The 22,518-nt window shown below is 40.9% G+C and overlaps 1 protein-coding gene across 1 annotated transcript; it reads left to right on the forward strand.

Moving 5' to 3' along the window:
• Positions 1 to 3,136: 3,136 nt before the first annotated feature.
• Positions 3,137 to 21,126, forward strand: LOC133267218 (ovalbumin-related protein Y-like). The gene is made up of 12 exons (XM_061449338.1): positions 3,137 to 3,486; positions 3,680 to 4,153; positions 5,197 to 5,314; positions 6,041 to 6,183; positions 7,004 to 7,171; positions 13,890 to 14,075; positions 14,659 to 14,724; positions 15,998 to 16,126; positions 16,879 to 16,996; positions 17,727 to 17,869; positions 18,180 to 18,335; positions 19,644 to 21,126. Exons 2-12 carry the CDS (start codon positions 3,998 to 4,000, stop codon positions 20,043 to 20,045), a joined length of 1,785 nt encoding a protein of 594 aa, XP_061305322.1. The 5' UTR covers positions 3,137 to 3,486; positions 3,680 to 3,997; the 3' UTR covers positions 20,046 to 21,126.
• The last annotated feature ends 1,392 nt before the right edge of the window (positions 21,127 to 22,518 follow it).

Below are 22,518 nucleotides of genomic sequence, written 5' to 3' on the forward strand. Positions count from 1 at the left end.
GCAAAGAATAAATTGCCTAATAAGTATTTGCATGACTTGACCAGTTAATGTACATCAAAGTTTGAAAATGTCTAGATGTGACTGTTCTAATTTACAGTCAGGATGATTTAAGACGGAGATGAGTCAAAACTCCAGGGATAAGCAAGCAACCAAACTTAACAGAGATTTGGAAACTCCTTGTCTAGAAGCTTCTAAAATCAGGCTCAACAAACACCTATCAACTGTAATGGAGACATCTCTGATCCTGCCCTAGGGCAGCAGGTGCAATAGACAGTCTCAAGGCTCCTTCCAGCCACGCGTTTCTGTCACTTCCAAACAGAACTAATTAATGGCTACATGGAATTGCAAAAGAACAAAGATTTACTCAATGTATCTGTTCAAAGTGATTAAGAGATCTATTAGTGGGAATAGATTTTAGTTTTGAAAGAAGGCTATGCAGACTGGGATAATTTCTCTATGTTTCGCCCCTTGTGCCACTTGTGTCTTCCCACTTACAGTAGAAATATCAGGAATCCCCAGGAGAGGACCAAGACCCTCATATTTCCATCAGGAAAATGTAAGGAAATGCAGGTGATGCATGGGGAGCCCTGAACTGCAGTGTCTCTGCAGGAAGCATAGCATCCCAGGTCTACCAGAGTTAGTCCACCCATGAAGTGTGGTTGAGACAAATGTACACAATCTGTGCCACATCGCTGCATCAGCTGCAGAGTTCTCAGTTGCAGCATACTGCACATACACACTTGGCACAGATGTGCACTGTGTGCTATGTGCCCACTAGAAGAGTGGATGTATCACAAATGAAAGCAAGCTGCTATTTGCGCAAGCTGTTGGATATACAACAAACTCTGCAACAAATGGCTGAATTTATCTTCTCCATTAAGGACAACATTTTCAATTGGGGAAGAAAACAGGTAGGGAAAACTCTCCAAAAGGGATCTTTAAGAGAGAAGTCTTCAGAAGCACAGAACTGGAGTAGGCAGAAGAAATTGCTCTACCTTCAGTTCTGGGACTGCTGCCTCATGTCACAATTGGCCAAATAGATACTTCTATATTTTTCTTTCCCTTGCTACTGTGCCATCTGCAGAGGTGTTAATAATTAATTTCTACTGCAAAAACATGTTTGCATTCAATGGTGACACTTCAGACAGCAACACGCATCTAATTTTGTAGACTTTATTTTTGTACATGTAACCCCCAGGAAATCTCCTTTATTTCTAGGAGTTTGCACTCTTTCTTATGATTAGATAGATTTAATTTTTTTTTCCTCTTGGTATGCATTTAAAATTATGTCTTCTTCCTGATCTCCTAGGGATAAGGAAAAATTCAAGATTCCACAAAAGGTCCCGTAATTATAATAATGAGTTGCAACAGACAAGAATGTGATTCATCATAAGCAAAAATTATGCTGCCACTGGGAGTGGCAATGGCTTTATATTTCGTTGCTCCAGAAGCCCTGCCATCAATCTCAACAGTCAAGTTGACACCGTCAGCCCTGAAGAGAAGATAAATATCTCCCTGACCTTTAATTCTAACCTTTATGTTACAAATGGCATAAGTATGAAATGACTAAAGATATGCGCATTAGTGATGTACACATCTGCTTAGCACATATACACGGTACATAACTTTCTGAGGATGTGAGAATGTTGTCAAGATAATGTGCAATGTTTCGGATTACACTGAAATGTATGGGCTGTGTGAATGAGCTGAGCTTCATTTGTTCAATGGCTTTACCAGGTGTGTTTCTAGAGATTAAACCCAAACCTTTTCCCACTTCCTCTGCACGACCCAGAGTGGTAATTGGTGAGAGAACAGTCATTCTACATCATTCCTTCTCTTAAATATTTGTGCAGATAATTTAATTCTTCTTGTGTAATGCGAGAAAGGTATCTTCCCTACCTATGCAGAACGTTATTCAGGTGCAGTAAGAATCAAAACAAGAGTGACTTAGAACAGTGGAAACTCTAAAACACCGAATTGACTTTCTAATGAATCAGATGGTTCTACATCATTACTGGATGAAGAGACTGGGAAAAGGCTTTCATAAGAAAGGAACTCTGTCCTAGGTGCAAGATGTGAGGAGTTTTGCAGAACATTCAAGATCATCTGCTAGTAATACCTTTGATTGTAACTGAAGTATATCTGGGAAAAGTATTAAAAAGTATAAAAGTATTAAAGCTGCATATAAAATAAAAAATATGACTGTAGCTTTCTGCTAATACACAATGCGCCTTTGCTGAAAATCTTACTAAGTGAACCTACCTGTAGATCAATTTTCTGTCAAACATTTGTTAATGAACCAGCCTTAGAAGGACACTATATGTGAGACATATTAATATGCACTGAGCTAATTCATACACACAAAGGTTTTAGAGAGAGAGAGAGACAGAGAGTGAGGTATGATCAAGGGTTGTAATTAATAAGTACTGTGCCTTATTAAGGACTCCAGGCAAGAAGGATAAAGTGAGCTGGAACTGTGGTTAGAAGTCAGGGCTAAGTGACAAAGTCATAGCTATTGCTTGAGCTGGAGGAGCAGCTGAGCTCAGAACAGTTTCTGAAAATCTGTTTCTCCTGCCATTCAGGGTGCTGGTTTTCAGACTCACTGTGAAATCCCAGGCATGGTGAATCAGGAATATTCCAGAAAGTGCTGAACAATTTACTGCAGAAAACTTTTCTGTGCTCTACCAAGGCATCTAAGCTTAGCAGGTGTAAGGACAAGGAGCCTAAATCTTTGTTTCCCTTGTTGCAGGCAAGCACAGTGGCACAATGTGCTCTCTCAGTGCAGCCAATGCCAAGTTCTGTCTGTACTTTTTCAGAGAGCTGAGCAAAGGAAAAAGAAACAAAAACATCTTCTTCTCCCCACTAAGTCTCTCAGCTGCCTTTGGGATGGTTGTCCTTGGAGGCAGGGGCAACACACTCGAACAGATTGAGAAGGTGGGTTTCCTTTGCTCTGAAAAGGGGATGCTGGCAAGATATCAGCCAAGAGGCCAATGGTACCATCTGATACAGTTCCTAAGCATCCAAAGGAGTGAGGCACACAGTGGGCCCTCTAAAAATACCCCTTCTTACGCTATTTCTAACGCCAAACTTTTTCAGACTAAACACTATTACAGTAATTGATCATGCAATGAATATATCAGTGCTAAAGAAAGTGTTTTGGAGGTATCTCTCCACTCTCCAGGGCTCAAAAGTGGTGGTTCCCTTTCACACAGTCTTCTGTCTTCTCTGGATACCCAAAGTCTTCTTTCTTAAGAAGAAAGATTTCAAAGATTTCATGAACTCACCTTCTACGAACCTTCATGTTTACTCGCGAGGACAAATGGGACTGAGTATGCCTGGCTGTGTTTTGGAGTAGGCTTGCGACACTCTTTAAGCTTTGAGGTACTGTCACTCAGTTGTGTTCACCGAGTATTTACATTGCGGGTACTTCATTTCAGTGAAGTTTTGAGCAGTACAAGCCAAGGAAACACATACCCTTCCGAGAAGGTGGGACACAGTTGCAGCTCTGAGATGAAGCCATAGGTGCAGGTTTGTCAGCCCTTTTCCTTGCAAACAATCACTTAATCAGAAAGCACAACAGGGCTGAGCACACTCTCTGTCTAGGGCTGCAGACCTGCTTATTACCTCTTTATGGACCTGGTGAGATCCACATTCCAACAGCTAAGCCTTCTCATTACAGGTTTCTAACCAAACCAGCAGTACCAATCTAAAACGTGGTAAGTTTTGATACCTGCAAAGGTTTGTCTACAGGGCATGCCAAAGGCACCTAGGAATTTACTCCTCCAAGGCTCTAATCCGGTATACTTCTGGACTAGTGTGGACCTGAAGGGGAATTGTTTTGTCATTCTGTACATCTGGTGCAGGGGTACCTGGACGTTGTGTCCTGATGCATTTAATCCTATGCCTATATCATCTTGGTGGAGTCAGGCTTCTCATACAGGGAGAGCTGCAATTCACCCTCAGGTCCAGTTTTGCATTGTGAAAGCTCAAGCCTACCATGAAACTTCTGTCTTCATGTTTGAAGTGTGAAGAAGATGGAGGAGTCCATTCCCAGTTCCAGGCTCTGCTGGCTGCAGTGAGTGAACTCAGACCAGGCTGCTCTCTCACCATTGCCAACAGGCTTTTTGGGGAAATTACTTACCCGTTCTTCCAGGTAAGTGGCCATGGTGTCCATTTTGGCAGCTCCTGGGAGTTATAAGCTCTGCAGGATTTCTTCCGTCATAAAGGACACAGGGAAATGAAACACAATGTATCCTTGACACACACAACTGGTGTCTAACAGAGCTACTTGCTGTGTCATTTATATCCAAGGAACAAAGGTCTGTGACAAAAAGCACACCTTTTTCTTCCCCCAGTGTCTTATCTGTTTCTAATAAGATGATTTTATTCACTCTTCCACCTTCCCTTCAGAATCTATGTGAATATGGGACTCTGATTCCTGCTGCTTTTTCAAACAAGGCTTAGAAGAAAGCCTTTGAGATATTTGTCAACTAGTCTCAACACCATTTCAGAACATTCCTGACAACCCAGGCAGTGCAAGTGCATGCAGATAATTTTCTTAAGAAAACAGGCTTAAGGTATTTATAAGAGTATTGCTAGAAACAGTGCTGTTTTATCCCTATAACCACCTTTCTCTTTGCAAGACCAGATTTCATCTTGCATCCAACACTTTGCACTCTGGGTAAAGAGAAATTTTCAGAGACAGAAAAAGGTGACCAGTTTGAAAAAGTTTTGTACATAATAGAAGTGATATGTTTTACTATGCATATATCTACACAGAATAATATATATATACAAACACACATATATCTCATTGTGTTATTATCAATACCAGTTATTTGTTCAAAATAAGGTAACCTTCATTTGGTAGTTGGAGGAATACAGGTACTATAAAAATGATATGTAAGCTTAAAGAAAGGTTTTGATAGATATCTTTTTTTTTCTGTATTGAGACATTTCTGCTGCTCAGGACAGCTTGAAAACACAGAAAAATAGGTCTGCAAGAATTTTTTTAATAAATAACATCTCTCTATAAACTGAGTGCTTGAGTTATTTCAATGAATTTATTATATATGCCTGTTTTACTCATTTCTTTCTTGCTGATCTACTACATGGAATTGTCCTGAAGCTGTGAAATGATCTATCTTAACAAAAGTCATCATGTTGTGATAAACTTCTGTCATTTGTACTTTCCAGCCATACTTGGATTCCACAAAGAAATTCTACCAATCAGAACTGGAACCAGTCAATTTTAAATACACTGAAGAAAAAGCCACAGATAAAATTAACTTTTGGGTGGAAAATGAGACAAAAGGTGAAGAAGAGTATGTATGGGTTGTTTGGCTTACAATCAAACCCGTAGCAATATTATGACTAAATTTCAGTTTCCACCTATTTTTCCAACAGTAGCAAGATTGTTATATATTAAACACTGCAGATTTTTGCTTAATAGGAAATGAAAGTAGGAAGAAGTGCAAAAATGCCCTGAGTTCCTGGCTTCAAAAGCTATACATAAATGTTTTCTTATTTGTCTGACAGCATTATAGAATCATAGAATCACAAAATAGTTAGGGTTGTAAAGGGCATTACAATCATCTAGTTCCAACCCCCCTGCCATGGGCAGGGACACCTCACACTAAAACATATCACCCAAGGCCTCGTCCAACCTGGTCTTGAACATTGCCAGGGATGGAGCATTCACAACCTCCTTGGGCAACCCATTCCAGTGCCTCACCACCCTAACAGGAAAGAATTTCCTCCTTATATCCAATCTAAACTTCCCCTGTCTAAGTTTTAACCGGTTCCCCCTTGTCCTGTCCCTACAGTCCCTAATGAAGAGTCCCTCCCCATCATCCCCATAGGCCCCCTTCAGATACTGGAAGGCTGCTATGAGGTCTCCACGCAGCCTTCTCTTCTCCAGGCTGAACAGCCCCAACTTTCTAAGCCTGTCTTCATACGGGAAGTTTACAGAAATAAACAGTCTAGTTCATCTGATTGCCTGAACAAAGCAATAATTCTTCTTAATTCATTATTTTTAAAGGTAAAATCAAACACCTATTTTCTGCTGGGTTTACCGATCCCTCTACTGTACTTGTCCTGGTCAGTGCTATATATTTTAAAGGAAAGTGGGCAGTAGAATTTAAGAAAGAAGACACTAAGGAAACATATTTCCATCTGAACAAGGTACAGTATATGCAGGAACTGAGACAGCTGGGGAATGGAAATCAGATGTCTGTCTTCTGCAACAACAGAGGGGAGCTATCCTGATCTCTGTTATCCCAAGACAAAAACCTGGTCTTCAGCTAGAACAATAGAAAGCTACATCTTCTCTCCAGTTTTATAACCAGATACGTAACTTTCTATCAATTCACATCAGAAGTGGATCTCATGCAGCTGAAAACCTAGTCAAAGTGCACTGAGCACATGCACTAGCTTGGGGATTTTGCAACTAAGAATGCTGTTCTGAAAATAGTCTGCTTTTGTGACTGAGTTTGATGATTCTGTTCTTCTGCTACTATTTACCAATACAATAGTGTTTGTTTTCAATAAAAACGAGCTAAAGACAAATTATCTCAGGATAATGTGACCTGGTCTAGTGGGAGGTGTCCCTGTCCATGGCACAGGGTTTTCTTTTCCAACTCTAACCTTTCTATGATTCTCTGATAATGTATACATTACTCATGAAGAATTCAAATTAATGATTGCATCAGATGCATCAGCTTCCTCATCTGACAAGCCAGAATAAAGAAGCATGTAAGAAGGGAGTTGTGAGTAAAGTAATCTGGCACCAGTAGAAATGGAAAAGTAGGTTTTATGCTCCTAAAATGGATAACTTCATTGGAGCTACAGTTAAGAGAGAGGAACTTGTCAATGATACAAGTACATGAAACCCATGACCAGTATAAATAATATTTCTGGACTAAACTCTTATCTCAATACTGAAACCAATAAACCCAGGGTGATAATTTCTGTATTTTCTCTTAGTATGTTTCATATGTTCCAGAATGAGAGGAGGATGGTGCAGATGATGTTTCAAGAAGGTTATTTTAACATGGCCATCATAGAGGAACTCAAAACGAACGTGATAGAGCTCCTATATTTTGATAGTGAAATGAGCATGTTCATTCTTCTCCCTGAAGTTGTCTGTGAGGATTTTACAGGTCTGGAACAGGTAATACTTCCTTTTCTCTTTAGTAGCATACATAATGGGCTGCAAACAGAGCAATACTTTAACATTGTTCCAGTGTGGTCAGAAGTTAAGAATGAAAAACTGAACCTTATTATCTTTTCTTTCTGTTCATTATGGTCAATACCACCTTACAGCTTGAACGCACCCTGACATATGGAAAACTATCAGAATGGACCAGCCTGGATAGGATGCAGCAGCTGAAAGTGAAGGTGTACCTGCCTCAGTTCAAGATGGAGGAAAGTTGGGTTCTCAACAAAATTCTCCAGGAGATGGGAGCGATTAATGTTTTTGACTGGGGAAAAGCTGATTTGTCAGGAATCACTAGGAAAAATGGTTTGGTTGTGTCCAAGGTCATCCAGAAGTCATTTGTGGAAGTCAACAAAGGGGGCACTGAAGCAGCTGGTGCCATGGGGCTTGTTGCAGTGCCTCTGTGTCTCCCAGTTTCTTACGAGTTCAAAGCTGACCATCCATTCCTCTTCTTCATCAGACACAATCCAGCCAATAGCATTCCCTTCTTTGGAAGGTATTCCTCTCCTTAAGTGGAGTTTATTTTGAAAATTAGATCTTTCTCCCCAGTAAGATCCCCATTGCCAAGACAAACACATTTTCACTAGGCTTTATCCTAAAGTGTTATCTTCAGGTGTGTTTTACTTTTAGGAGGCCTCATTAAAATGACGTCTACCCTAAAATACACTACGTGATACTTGCCAAAGAGCTGTAGGCCTCTGAAGACATCTGTGTATAAAATCTTGTTTTGAGTCTTTCTTAATGTAGTATGTCTCTATGTCCCCAGCAAACCCATGATTTTAATGCCCTAAAGATGAGTGATACATTCTCCCACATGAAGGAGACAGGATCTGTGTTAACATGATAAACTTGGGTCCTCGGTCTCTTTTAGATTCACCCACCCATGCTTGGTATAAGTCCCAAGGGAAATGCCACATTGTATCAGAGTAATAAAGTATTCCTGTGGGACACCTCCTTTAAATATTGATTGGGAGTAATGGTTCAAGCTGGAACTCTTGAGTATTTGTACTCAGAAAGCAGAGGAAGAGAAAGATTTTTCTGGTGTAATTTTGCTTGTTCTCAAGAAGGGCAGACCCATTGCTAATTTTTTTTCCTGCTGGAAACTGTGTATGTGCTAGGAAATTCACTAACTTCTTCATAAACTTCCACAGAACAAAAACAGGGTTTCAGAACAATGGCGGACCTTTTGTGACAAGACCTGCTCTGCAATGGCTGGGAATTGGACACTTGCTTGCGTAAAACTTTAAGCAGTGATCAGCCATTCTTACTGCTAAGAACCAGCTCTCTTTGTGCCTCAGGTACCCCGAGACTCTTCTTCCATATATTTTTCATCAAAAATAGTAAAAAAACTATAGCAGTGGTATTTAGATGGCAGCCTGTATTTGTTCCACTTATCACACTAAGACCACTGCAAACTAAATAGTAAATGTAGTAGTGTGAAGTATCAAGTAGGTGGAGGAATAGTCTAATATAGCAAGTAAAAATAAGGGTAATACTTTAATAAATGTGACACTGAAGTCGAACTCCTATTTTAAAATACCTATTATGCTAAGTTTAGGCACTGGACAACTCGACATTAGGATAGGTAAACCCTGAACCTTACTTACTGCTTCTATCTTGCATTTGATTTTACCAGGGAATTAAAAGTGCAGTTTTAGGACATGGCTGAGCCAGTCTAATGCCACTGAGGAAGAGGATGCTGCTCCCCTTGTCTTCTTCCTTTCATGTGGTTCTGTTCCCTCCCCTACGCCACCACTATTGTTTGCCTTACTGGCTGATGAACAGCTCTCTGGGACATGAGCCAAGAGAAACATTTTTGGTAAAGTGGATTTCCTTGCTGATGACCTAGTTCCCTAAACCACCTCCTGGATGTTGTGGAGTGGGTGGTGGGAAGGCATAGCAGGATAGCAAAAGACCACGTCCGTGACCCCAGGGAGGCCCAAAGATCAAGCCCTAAGCCTGAAGCAGGACGTGCTCCTGAACTAAATGGTTGCAAATCCTCTTTCGGTGGGCAATACCTGCTCATGTCCTTGTGATTCCCCCCACTCCCAACCCCACTCCTCCCCCAAATACTAGTGTTTAAAAATGCCTGCGTTGTTTCTTTAGGAGAAACAGAGCAAAACACAAGAGCCTGGGAGCAGCAACGCTCCATCAGGAGTCCGTCTGGCCCAGTGCTCTCTCCAGTGGCATCCCAGACGTGTTGCAAGGAGAGTAGATGAGGAGTGCAGGTCTACTTGTGTCGGGGTCCAGAGGGTGTTCGTAGGCCTTGATGCCTCGGACTGGCCCCCCTTTGGGACCTGCACTGCAGCTATCCCCTCAGGCCCACGTCAGAGCTTGTCATGCAGAACTATATGCATGACAAAGCATAGCTGTTCTGTTCCGTTCCATTCCGTTCCCTGCACTCACGAGGAGTGGTACAAGGATGTGACTGTTATTTAGCTGAAATGCCAAGGGGTTTTCAGCACCAGAAATGCTTTCAAAGACACGAGTCAGACACAAATGAGGTTATAGGTGGAAAGCGTATTTTATTTATTTATAAATCAAGTTTTCTTATTCATCTCAGTTTAGTTGAGTTAATTTCAGTCTAGTTTAGCTTAGATTCTATTTCCTCTTCCTAAATCTGTCAGAGCTGGTGCTCACAAGCCTTAACCCGATGCACATGCGTAGCCAGCAGCAGGCTGACGCATCCTTCAGTTTCTCTGGAAAAAGGCCTCCCTTGCAGGCTGAGGGAGGAAAGCCGGGGCAGGAGCGGTGCCGTGGTGGGGCGAGAGCAGTGGGAGAACCCAGCCAGAAAGGGCCAGGGAAGACCTGACTTGGGGTAGTGCTCAATGCCACAGAGGACAGCAGCAAGTCCCGGGGCCACACTGGGGCCACGCAGGGAGTGCTGAAGGCTGCCTCTCCCCGGATGCGGGGCACGATGGCCAGCTGTGTGGAGCACGAGCCGCTGCCTTTGGGCCGCAATGACCCAAAGGAGCCCCGTGAAGGGGCTGTGCTCGACTGCGGAGGAGGCAAATAAACCCCGGGGACACTTGCTAGTCCAGCCTGGGGGCAAAAAAGCCTTCCCCCCCCCCAGCTGCAGGACACGAGGGGCCACCTTCGTGGTGCATGAGCACCAGGCGATAACCCAGAGCACCAGGACCACAGGAGCCCTGGCAAGTGGTCACGCTCAGTGCTCAGAGGAAGGCAAGAAACCCCCGGGGACCGGTGCCAATCTGCCCCGGGGGAAAATTCCTTCCTGACCCCAGGGCTGGCGATCGGCTACTCCCTGAGCAGGGCAGCAAGACCTGCTCCTGGTCCACGGGCTGGTTATGCCTCCATTGGACACCGGACCTGCCTTTTCTGCCTCCACCTGGAGCCATCTGAGGGGCTTTCCACAACAGCAAAATGCCGCTGGCCTCATGTGCCCTGGGAGCGAGAGCCCTTGGAGTGCCTGGCACTGCAGCTCCAAAGCGCTGGTGGAGGGCACTGGTCTTATACTGCCCCAGGGCATTGTGATGCTGTGTTGGTGCATGCTGGCTCTATGACACGTGGGTGATGGGACCCCCGCAGCCCTGCCCACCGCAGCCCTGCTGCTGCTGCTGCTACCCCTTTGCTCAGCCTGCCTTGGAGAAACATCTTTGGGGTCTGGCCTTGTGGAAGTGACTGTGCCCAGGATGCCCAGGGAGATGTCCCTGCCCATGGCAGCCACACACTTGGCACCGCTGCTGGGTGGCCCTGGAAATTAATTCCTATGGTTGGACTGTATCCATAAAGGCTTTTATACCATGCACAGTCATTTGAGTGTCATGATCCCAGTTTTGAAATATTTACAAATCTGGGATTCAGTTGTCCACCCATATGGCTTTTACATATGTGAGATTTGTTTCTTTACTGCTCATTTATCCTATTATTCAATAAAGAGTAATAGTTTTTTTTCAATTGAATAACATTTGCTATTGTGCATTATGATTGTCTAACAGACCATGAATGTCCTGGCAGATAGATTCTGTAGTGTATTCACCTGCCGCAGTAAAAAGTAGGTATGGATGATCTATGAGAATGGCCTGTGCAGGTACCATGGCCTTGTTGCCATGACCTGCTAAGAATGAAAAATTAAAAGCTGACCCTCAATCATTCTTTAAATCCTACTGTCTTGTTAAAAGCATTTCTGAATATTTGAATACTCTGGGGTCCAACTTAAAGCCCATAAAATACGTAATTCATTAGTTTCTCAAATCTCTTCTTCTGCCATGCCCACCCTCAGAACTCTAACTCATCGCAATACTGCTGTTCTGAATATTTCTGTCAAAATGAAGTTGTAGAAAGACGTGCTTTCTCCTCAGAGACCTTCTCCCCTCCTCCACATGTATGCCACATACAGTATAGTTTGACCTCAGGTAAGAAAGTTTGGCCTCACCTAATTATAAAAGAAGATGTGGCTGTGCTTTCAGCAAGTACAAGCTATAAGCCACACCAGTCCTTTGACTCCAGGTATGTACTTCTGCATTTTGGTAGACCAGAGCACCTTTCAATGGTATTTTTGTCTGGAAAATAAACAGAAAGTTTTGGGTTTGTTCTAACATGGAAAAAGTCCACTTCAAAACCCTCTGAATAGAAGGACCATCCCACAGCTGTCTCTGCTTTGAATTGCATTATTTTTGAGACATCAGATGGTCACTGTCCATGAGGAATTTCCCTCTGTTCCACTGCATAGAATCTGTGATGAGTTGTTGCATATATACAGAGCTTCAGCAGTTTTTTTTTGCTCTCCCTGGTAATGCAAGTCTCTTTCCTGAGCTGTATCCATGGATGATCACTAATGGTGGACTGCGGTGGGAACTGTTTCCTTGCTCCCAGCTCACGGCACTGTGATTAGGACTTATTTTCATGTAAAATTTTGGGATCTTTAGCTTCATTTGACTATGAGATTCACCTGATCTGATGTTGCAGATAGGTGTATTAAAAATGTACTATGGTTTGCTGGATATACTTGTAACACTGTTTTTCCTCAGTTTTGTTTTTTGTTTCTCATCTGACTCTGGATACCTAATATGGCATGATCACAGTAATTTGTAAATTCAAAAGAACTGCATGAGACAGTTGAAGATTTGAATTCCAGTTGCCTTTGTACAGACTTATAAGTTACAACAAAAGCTTATATAAGTAAGTTTTTTTTAATTGGGTCTTACTTCAATAAATAAAGGTTATGCTGTAGATAGAGGACAAGTCTAACATTGGTCTACTCTTTCAAGTTGCAATGAATCAAAAGATCCTGACGAAAGGCAGTGACTCAAAAGATGACTCCTTCAAGGCTAAGAGTGGGAGTGTCTCAAATGGTACAATATATATCACTAAGAGCTCAAAGAATCTGTTTAGGTTCAGTTGACAAGCTGGATTTTTACGTGCCTCTGTGAAGTCTGTGGGTAAGTATTTCTCCAAGTGAAATATAATTTCTAATTTGTATTCTTTAATATGGGAAAAAGGTGATATTATGTTTAAGAACTTTGAGGTAAGTATACGACAGATATGTAAAAAGACAGCATATACAATAATTTTACCTTGCCTTATCAATGTATCTTATACTGTTTGACTGTCAAATACTTCTGGTGTGCAAAATACGAGTGTTTGTACATCATAGCTTTGAGTTGATATACTTTTTAGTTGAAAATCTGGTGTCATATTTAAACTGTTATTTTTCAATTTTAATAATTAATTTGGTAATAAAAGCATTTTTCTTTTCTCAGTCTCACTCTCTGGATAACACAGGTGAGGCACAGTATGATGATTCCCAAATTCTGAGGTTCCACAGTCATTAGCACCTGGTTGCTTCTGAGGTTGCTTCTCAGGTTGCATAAATCAAACACATCTGCTACAAACTATGGATATATGCTGCTATTCCTCCAACTTCAACTGTTTTAGAGATATAAAAACAGTATGCAACTTCATCATATTTGAAAGAGAGAATCACTGGAGGTTTCAGTGAATATCCTTAGCATGTCACATTTCTTTGCATGTACAGGACCTTCACCTGACTGAACAAATGCAGCTCTATGCTCTTTCAAGCTGTACTGCCAAAACGTGTATTTATATTGTATATGCTTATGCTTTTTCTCAACAAAAAGCATCAGCAGAGATAAAATGTCCGCAATGGGACTACAGGAAAGGACCCCCCCTTAAATCTGTAGTTCAGCATCTAAGCAACTGTCTGGGTTTACAGAGAAACTTGTTCCTGTTATTCCTGTAAACTACAGACAAGCAACCTCCAAATTTCTGGCTGATTGTACTAAGCAACTGTGAGAAGCAAGAGTATAGTGAGTCGACTACCTTTGGTTTAAAGATCTCAAACATCATTCAGAGTCCTCTGGATGGCCACAGGGATATTCATCCATTCAGTGTTATATTTATCATATTGAAGCAGGGATGAGACTATCTATTTCCTAAAAGTCAAGTATAAGATATTATCTTTATGATGAGGTAGTATCTTGCTGAAAGAAAACAAACATGCATTCAGAGATAAGTGGGTCAGGTGTTACAATATTTCTAACAATCGCAGAATTTCTAGGCTTCATACCACTCATTGGTTCAGCACCACAAAAACTGCAAAAAAAACTAGCAGTTTCTGGGCTATTGACAGTACTTTTTAAAGCAAGTGCTACATATGACCACTAGACAATCATATTTCTGTTTATTTTAGACAGCATTAAATTTAACAATGGGCTCCATCAGTGCAGCAAATGCAGAATTTGCTTTTGATGTATTCAAAGAGCTTAAAGTCTACCATGCCAACGACAATATCTTCTGCTCCCCCCTGAGCATAATTGCAGCCCTGGCCATGGTTTACCTGGGAGCAAGAGGTAATACTGAATATCAGATGGAGAAGGTAAGTTGCATAAATGGATTCAAACCTGGCTAGAAAAAGAATGGCATGGCATTCCAAACTGTGAGGTTTGGATCTTGAGCTGAGTTTTCACTTACCATCATTGCTCTTCTCAATGAAGAGCAAGAACGGCCTTTGGTTTCCATTAAGAAAGAACAGTCTTGAAGAACTGTTAAGACAGAATCTCTTACTTCAGCTTTTATTATTTCACAGACCTGATTTCTTCCAGGTGGAAAGGACAACTTGTAATATGCAGAAAAGGAAGCATTGAGAGAACAAAATCATAGAATCATAGAATACTTATAAATCACAGTTATAAATACAGTACAATAAGGTTTACAGACTGAGCATGATTAACTGGAAAAGAAGGGACCTAAGCTAATCATCGTAGTCACAAATTTTCAGTGTGGCACATGCAGTAAAAAAAAAAATAAAATAAAAGATTTAAACCTCACATTAAATTTCTCAATTCATCCATGTGTTAGTTAGACCTGTTTAGTCTGAACCTGTAGTTTCAACATAAACAACAGTGACTCTCAGTAGACTTCACATACTTAATTTTTTCTATTGCTACTTCCAATTGCAGGCTCTTCACTTTGACAAAATTGCAGGACTTGGAGGAGCTGTTCAGACCAAGGTACAGAAACCTAAGGTAAATTTATTTCTCTTTCACATTTTCCTCCTGAGAATAGACTGTTCTGATGGTGCTTCAAGTAGGTTCAATACCTTCCCAAACTTTTGCTAGCATTCTTAATTTAAGAGACCTCACTCATACAGTTTCTGATTCATCACTGAGGTTAAAAATAAAACCAAGCAACAAAGAAAAAGAAACAGGAAAAGAAAACAGGATGCACATGTAGCACTAGAACAGGTGACAGAACAGGACTGGATGCTTTGGGCACCAGTCTACTTTCTTGTAGAGACAAGCATATGCGCACCTGCAAGGAGCATTTGAAAGGGGCTCAGTACCTAGAACCAGGTTACAGCAGTCAGACTCCAAAGTGGGGCAGGAGGATGCTTTGTCAGAAAAAAGCCCAGAAGCCTCAACGGCGGGAGGGTAACCCCATTGTTCAAAAGCTGCAGGGACTTTTCCAGTCTCCAATTCTCACTGCTACCCCAAGGGCACCATGAGGGGGCCCAGTACCTTGATACCACCTGTGTGCTTTCCTCAATCTGCTGCCTCTGTAAAGGTAACACCAGCCATGCTCCCTGGCCTGTCCCCATACACTTGAGGTCGAGATCCACAAGCACAAAGTGGGACTTGCAAAGAACTGTAACACTTTTGTTTTTCCATAATAAAGAAAAATAAAGGTAACACCAGCCAAAGCATTTAGTGGCTGGTTAAGCATTTGGAAAAGAGCAGTTCAACACCGTTCTCCTCATCAAATGAAGTTCCAGTCACTTCTATCATTGTGCACATTCTTACACACTCAGCCTCTGTTACATGAAAAACTATTCCTGTGGCATTAGACAGTTGATCCATTTTTTCATTATATTATAAAGCACTTCCTAGTCATCTAGCACTCTTATCCTATTTGCACCTTCAGCAGAAAGCTGCTGTGAAAATGCAAGCAGAAGCTTGGAGCTAGAGGCTCTATATCTATGACAACTTGCCAAATGCAGTCATTGACACCTGAATTTTTGTTTTTCTCACCTCACTTCTACAATTTCATGTTCATTACAGAAATTTTCTGCTTGTTATCACCTAGAATGAGTGTCATCATATACTGTGAATTAATTGTACATCATTAATTGCTTATATGGAACATCACTCCCATGGAGATCTTAGACTGTAGTAGATGTTTCTTTGCAAATGTCCAGACACTGTTTATTTTTCCGTGTTACTTGTACCTTATAAATGATTCTCTTCCTTGTAAAATAAGCTAACAGCTGTACCTTTTTATTTTCTTACCAACAACTTTCAGTGTGGCAAGTCTGTGAATATCCACATACTTTTTAAAGAACTTCTTTCTGATATCACTGCACCAAAAGCCAATTATTCACTCCACATTGCCAACAGACTCTATGCTGAAAAGACATCTTCGATCCTACCGGTACGTTGTACATCATGGTGATTTTTTGCTAAACTCTGTGTAAACCTGTAATCCAGGAGGAATGGCCAGAGTAGGTGATCTGTTAATCCACTGGTGTGGACCTCCATGGCTTTTCCCTTTGCCACAGCACTGACAATAGCAATTCCAAAAAAAAGATGATCCTAGTAAAAAATGAATGGAGTAAAAGCCAAAACTATTTGGTAATGTAATTCCTCTCTCCCTGCTTGCTCCTGTTTTAATAGTTTATTTGTTTTTTTCCAGGAAATTATTTGATTTTAGCACATTTCTTCAATTGAAAACCTCACCTCGAAACCAACTTCTGAAAGTGTCAAAATCTTTCATTTGACATTTTCCAAACAAAGGTTACAAATACTCCAGATCAAAGAAACTTCTTATTTTTAAAAATAAAGAAAAACATTTTAAAATAAAAGGAGTGGACATAATGATAATAAAACTCTCTGATACGAACCTGAAACAGTGGTTTTGAATCAGGTTTTCTTCAAGGAAACATTTAAACATTTCTAATATATATTCTCTTAACTGGTAAAGTAGTGAAATTGTCAGATCTGAAAATGCCATGGATCAGAATAATTATGCTGGCCCAGTTTCAGCAGGTTCTTCCAGAAAGTAAGCAATGAGAACAGCCTAACCATGGCATCACTATAAAAATCCTTTCAGCCATGTTTTATGTCACTTTCATACTGTTTTAAAAAGAATGACTAGTTTGGTGGCTACAATTGATGTCTTTACAGATTTACTTAAAATGTGTGAAGAAACTGTACAGAACAGGTCTGGAAATGGTTAACTTCAAAACAGCATCAGATCGAGCCAGACAGCTCATTAATTCCTGGGTGAAAAATCAGACAAATGGTAAGGTCAGACAAGATTTTGAAGTATACTTCCCTCTCACAACTGTATTTGAACAACTTCTGGAAAGACTAAACATTAGAGGAGAGATTTACCCTCCAATCCCATCCCCATTTGTAAATATTTCCTGTGGAAAGGCATGACTTTATTGCAGCTGTGTGGCAGTGACAGTGTGTTTTAAACATATCTGGCAGAAGCAGAGATGCCAGGATGTGCACACTTTATATGCACACTTTCTGTATCTGGAGATCTTAACTCATGCAAGGTTAGTCCTAACTTTGGCATAATTTTAAAAGGATATGCTGGATGGGTAGGTAACACGTGGGTTTACTGAAATGAAGTAATGCACTCACTAGGCTGATGGTGGGAAAGGAATGACTCATGAGCTATGTACATTTATTGGGCTGGGGTGGGAGGAAAATCAATGTGAGAAAGAAGCACCGTAAGAAACAAAATCTGTATTGCTGATTCCCTCTCCTTTTCCTTCTTTATATATAAATCTTTTTCCAAGCACTGGAGATGTATACCACTCCTGATCCTACCTGTCTGTTTGCAGAAATGTCTGGCCAGGTGCCAGTCATTCTTTATTAAATCATCCTTGTGAAAAGAAATTCCATGTACAGACCTTTTAAGAAAAGGAGGTCAAACCAAGAAGCAGCAGGTTAATTGACCTCTAAAATGCAAGACTACTGCTGTGAAACTTACCACTCTCTGCCTTGCTTCTTCCTTAAAGGACACATCCAAGATTTTCTTGAGCCACGCTCTGTTGATCCGGATACTCTGTTGGTCATTGTGAATGCCATTTACTTCAAAGGGATATGGAAGACGGCATTTAAAGAAGAAGACACTCGGGAATTTCCCTTCAGCATGACAAAGGTAGGGGGCATATTTTCTGGCCAAGAAACCAGACTGGGGGCTTGCACAGGCAGCAGTCTGGGTGTTACACATACAACATGATGTGGTCATTGGCCAGGTGATTTAACTGGTCTCCTTGCTGCCAGGTTTGCGAGACGTGTCTGACCTGAGCACACCAGCAGGTATGAGAGGAAAATGGAGGCACAGGTCTTTTTCAAAGGCAACATGCTTCAAGATCAATTCCTGTCCCTTTCAAAGAATTTGTACTTTTGCCTGCTTAAAGAAAAAATTCACTCCCCAGTGACATTATCTCACGTTTGTGTTTCTGCAGCAAGAAAGCAGACCTGTGCAAATGATGTGTCAGAACAGTACCTTCAAAATGGGAATTGTGCCTTCAGAGAAAATTAAGATCCTGGAGCTGCCATATGCCAGTGGAGAGCTGAGCATGCTTGTGCTGTTGCCTGATGATGTCTCTGGTCTGGAGCAGGTATGGCCCTGTCAGGGGAAACAGAAGAGGTACCAGTTCAGTAGGACCTGGCTGCCACCAGATCTTTTGCTGTTCATTTACATTCCAGCTGCCTACCCCATGGCTGTGTGCAAAAGCCCCCCAAGTGCTACCAAGTGCTCAGGCATAGACTGGCCTCCTAGGAGAACTCTGGAGTCAGTTTAATAACACAAAAGTAAAGAAAAGTACTGCTGCTGCAGCCCTGCGGAATAGGATGCATGTATGGGCAGATAGTTTTTTTCCATTGAGAGGTAATTTCACCTCCACCCCCAAAGAAACTGTTGAGGAAATGTTGTTAAAACTGATAAGAACCAGGCATTCTTTGCAGGAATCCAAAATTTTACATATTTATATATTTATTTATTATTTAGCAAAATCCTCATTAAACATCATAAATAGGGCTGCTTTCAAAAATTTCTATGATTATGACATTATGGAATGAAAAAAACAGATAAAGCATGATCTAAATAAAATATTCTTGATTATGAAATGGTGAAACCAAGCTAAACTAACTGATCAATAACACTTCATCAATTAAGACTTCAGAGAGTTGTGAATATGGAGATGGAAAGGAAAGACATAAAATACAGCTGGAAATTACACACCAAACAAAGAAAATAGATATAAGGATATATTATATACTAGATATAGGGAAGAAGTTCTTTACTGTGAGGGTGGTGAGGCACTGGAACAGGTTGTCCAAAGAAGTGGTAATTGCTCCACCACTGGCAGGGTTCAAGGACAGGCTGGACAGAGCCTTGGGTGACATGGACTAGCGAGAGGTGTCCCTGCCCATGGCAGGGGGTTTGGAACTTGGTGATCCTAAGGTTCCTTCTAACCTTAACTGTTCTATTATTCTATGAAAACAGAAGAGACTTGAATCTAACATCAACATCAGAAAGAATTCATGATCATACAAGAATAGAAAATGAGAACAGAACAGTTAGTAAAAGAAAACATCAAACTGCTTTAAGTCAGGTTGAGTGAGCCATATGCATGAAAACTAGTAAAAAAAATTTGTTAGGCTGTGTAACTGTTGGGTTGTGTCTCATGAGACATAAGATAAATTGCACAAAAGGGGATGTCTCGAATGAGTAAGAAACTGAATAAAAGGACAGTGACACAGGTGGTACTGAAGAAGCAAATAATAAACTACAAGAAGGATGTTGATAGGATGCACTTTAGGAAACAGTCTGGCTTGTTTTCTGTATGATAGCCTTGATTAAAATGAATGGTAAGAAGAAGTTGTATTCACATCCCAGGTGTTTAATTTCCTACTTCTTTTCACAGCTTGAGAAAAAAATCAACTTTGAAAAACTTACGGAGTGGACCAGTCCCAGTGTGATGGAAAAGAAGAGAGTGAAAGTGTACCTCCCGCGCATGAAGATTGAGGAAAAATACAACCTCACATCTGTCTTAAAGGCCTTGGGTATGACTGACCTGTTCAGCTCTTCAGCTGATCTGTCTGGCATCTCTTCAGCAAAGAACCTGAAGATATCAGAGGTCGTCCATATGGCATACATGGAAGTCAATGAAGAGGGCACTGAGATGGCTGGCTCAGCAGGTGTGACTGGAGCTGTCAAACATTCCCCTGAGTCTGAAGAGTTTAAGGCTGACCACCCTTTCCTTTTCTTGATCAAACATAATCCAACCAACAGCATCCTCTTTGTTGGTAGATACTGCTCCCCTTAAAGAAAGAAAGCGCTGGAAATAAAGTTTGTCTTCCCCTCAGAAACAGATCCCCTTTACTGTAGGATTGTAGTATAATCTCATCTCTTCAACATTTTCTCCAAATGGAAAGCCTAATCTAAGAAATGCCTATTCAGGAAACTTCCATAGCAAAGACATACCTGCAGGTGAGGAAACAACAGCAAGTATGTTTACTCCTTTCCCTTCTCATACTAGTTCCAGGACTGCTTGAGCTGAACAGAGACTGAGCCCAAAGAGACTAGATTCTCCCATCAGCTGAGAAGGGGCCAAGTGATTTTCATCAAGGGAATAAGTTGTTGTGCTCATCCCATTCCCCAGTACATTCTGTTGACAAACCCATGCTGCTCCTGAAACATGGGCTTTGAGATCTCCAGTCTGGTGTAGATGTTTGTGATTAAGATTCTGCTATGCGTGTTGCTGACTGGTCCCTGTGTACATTTCAGTTGTTTTTTGTTTAGCTGTTGGGAAATGGTGTACCTGTCCACTCACCAGAGTTGTACTCTCACCATGACTTACTTGCCTAACTCTGAATTTCAGGGGTTCTCCAAAGTCATGGAGAGTCTCCTTTCAACTTCAGTGAGCGGAAAAAGAAGATCTTAGGTGCAATTATGCCTTCTCACAGAGCATAGAGTCAAAGCCTGAAACATGAATATATGGATGATCCATACGATGCAGAACTCAGTGAGAACTATCAGACCAAAGAGCTGTCTGAATTCTTGTTGAAAACATTGGAAGGCATGTCAAATTTGAGCACATTTTGATTTTTGTAAAAAATCCTGCAAGATGTATTAAAAAATCTGATTTCTCCATGGGAGTTCTATGAAAAAACACAGCTTTCAAAATTATCCCTGTCTCTGCTGAGCTTGCCTAGCGAGTAAACTTCAATTAGTCACTGGAAAGCCCTCAGGTGGAGTTCAAACGTCAGGTACATAATTCTTCTGTGAATGCAGCTGGGCTGCTTTGTTCCTGTGATGGTTCAAGGCTACATCTCTTGTTTTAAGAAATACATGAAAATCCTAATATTCTCTGCCTTTTTCTTTCTGTGTGTCCATTGCCATCTGCAAATATGGGTATATTGGCCCAATGCTGTGTCCTGTTTTCATTCTAATCAGACATTACTGGTTTTGATGCATACAATTGATTTTTTTTTTTTTTGTTAACATAATAAAGTAAAATCACAAATGCTTGTCATGAGAATTATAGTACTTTTCTGGTCCACAAATCCTTAAAAATATGATTGCATCTGAAACTGCTGGGAGTAAAATGGGGTTTAGTAATCCTATTTTTAGAATGAATAAAGCATGTAAATATGAAGCTTCCTAAGCATTTATGAAATGCAGAAATTCACACATCTGGAGTTTGATTCCTCTCTGTATTACAAATTATCAAGAAATAGCCCAATGGAATACTAATTCATTTTTATGTATTTTTCAGTACAATTCCAATGGGTATTAAAAATGCACTGACAATCACACTGGTAAGTATTTCAAGGAACAACTATACCAGCAGCTCTGCCATTTTAGATGGTGAAGTTATCTGAAAATCACATAACTGAAAGGTATAAGAAAGAATAAGTAGATTAACAACTATAAGGCAAAGTATTTTGCCCTTGAGAGTCTTGAGAGGAGGAACTCTGTTGTTAACATCTGCTTTTTCCACATTAGCACAGTGTGATGTGATAAAAGCAGATCTGTAAAGGGAAGCAGCTGCTGCTATGGGTCAGACAGCCACATTATTTGAATATCATCAGGATATTTGTGATACAGAATAAGCTGTTTTTCAGCGGTAAAACCAGCTATTTTACCAAGCATACTTTAATTTTTGTTCTTTGAAAACTAAAGCAATGATATGAACAGTTCCAAGAGATGCAAAATTTCAACATCTTAAGATTTATCATAAGCAATTTATTCACCCCTTGCATCTCTTGTAGCCAGATGCGGTTAATCCAGTCCCTTAATTTTAAAAGCTTGTACACTTAAACAGTAAGATTTGAAAAGGGTTACATTTTCAAACTAGCCTTCCTATGATTATTAAACTGGAAAATGCTTAAAGTACAAATATATGCCTCACTGACCAATGTTGTTTCCTGAACAACAAATGTCAAAATGAAGGAATGGGAAAAAAGCAAAAGAGCCACAACGCTTACAAGCAAGTACAATGTTTCTCAGCAGTATGAAGACAGGCTGAGAAAGTTGGGGCTGTTCAGCCTGAAGAAGAGAAGGTTGCGTGGAGACCTCATAGCAGCCTTCCAGTATCTGAAGGGGGCCTATGGGGATGATGGGGAGGGACTCTTCATTAGGGACTGTAGGGACAGGACAAGGGGTAACGGGTTAAAACTTAAACAGGGGAAGTTTAGATTGGATATAAGGAGGAAATTCTTTCCTGTTAGGGTGGTGAGGCACTGGAATGGGTTGCCCAAGGAGGTTGTGAATGCTCCATCCCTGGCAGTGTTCAA

This window comes from Pezoporus flaviventris, unplaced genomic scaffold (assembly GCF_033815535.1).
Source record: "Pezoporus flaviventris isolate CSIRO_AGI_PZ_B2104156 unplaced genomic scaffold, CSIRO_AGI_Pfla_v1 ptg000007l, whole genome shotgun sequence".
NCBI classification, from domain to species: Eukaryota; Metazoa; Chordata; class Aves; order Psittaciformes; family Psittacidae; genus Pezoporus; species Pezoporus flaviventris.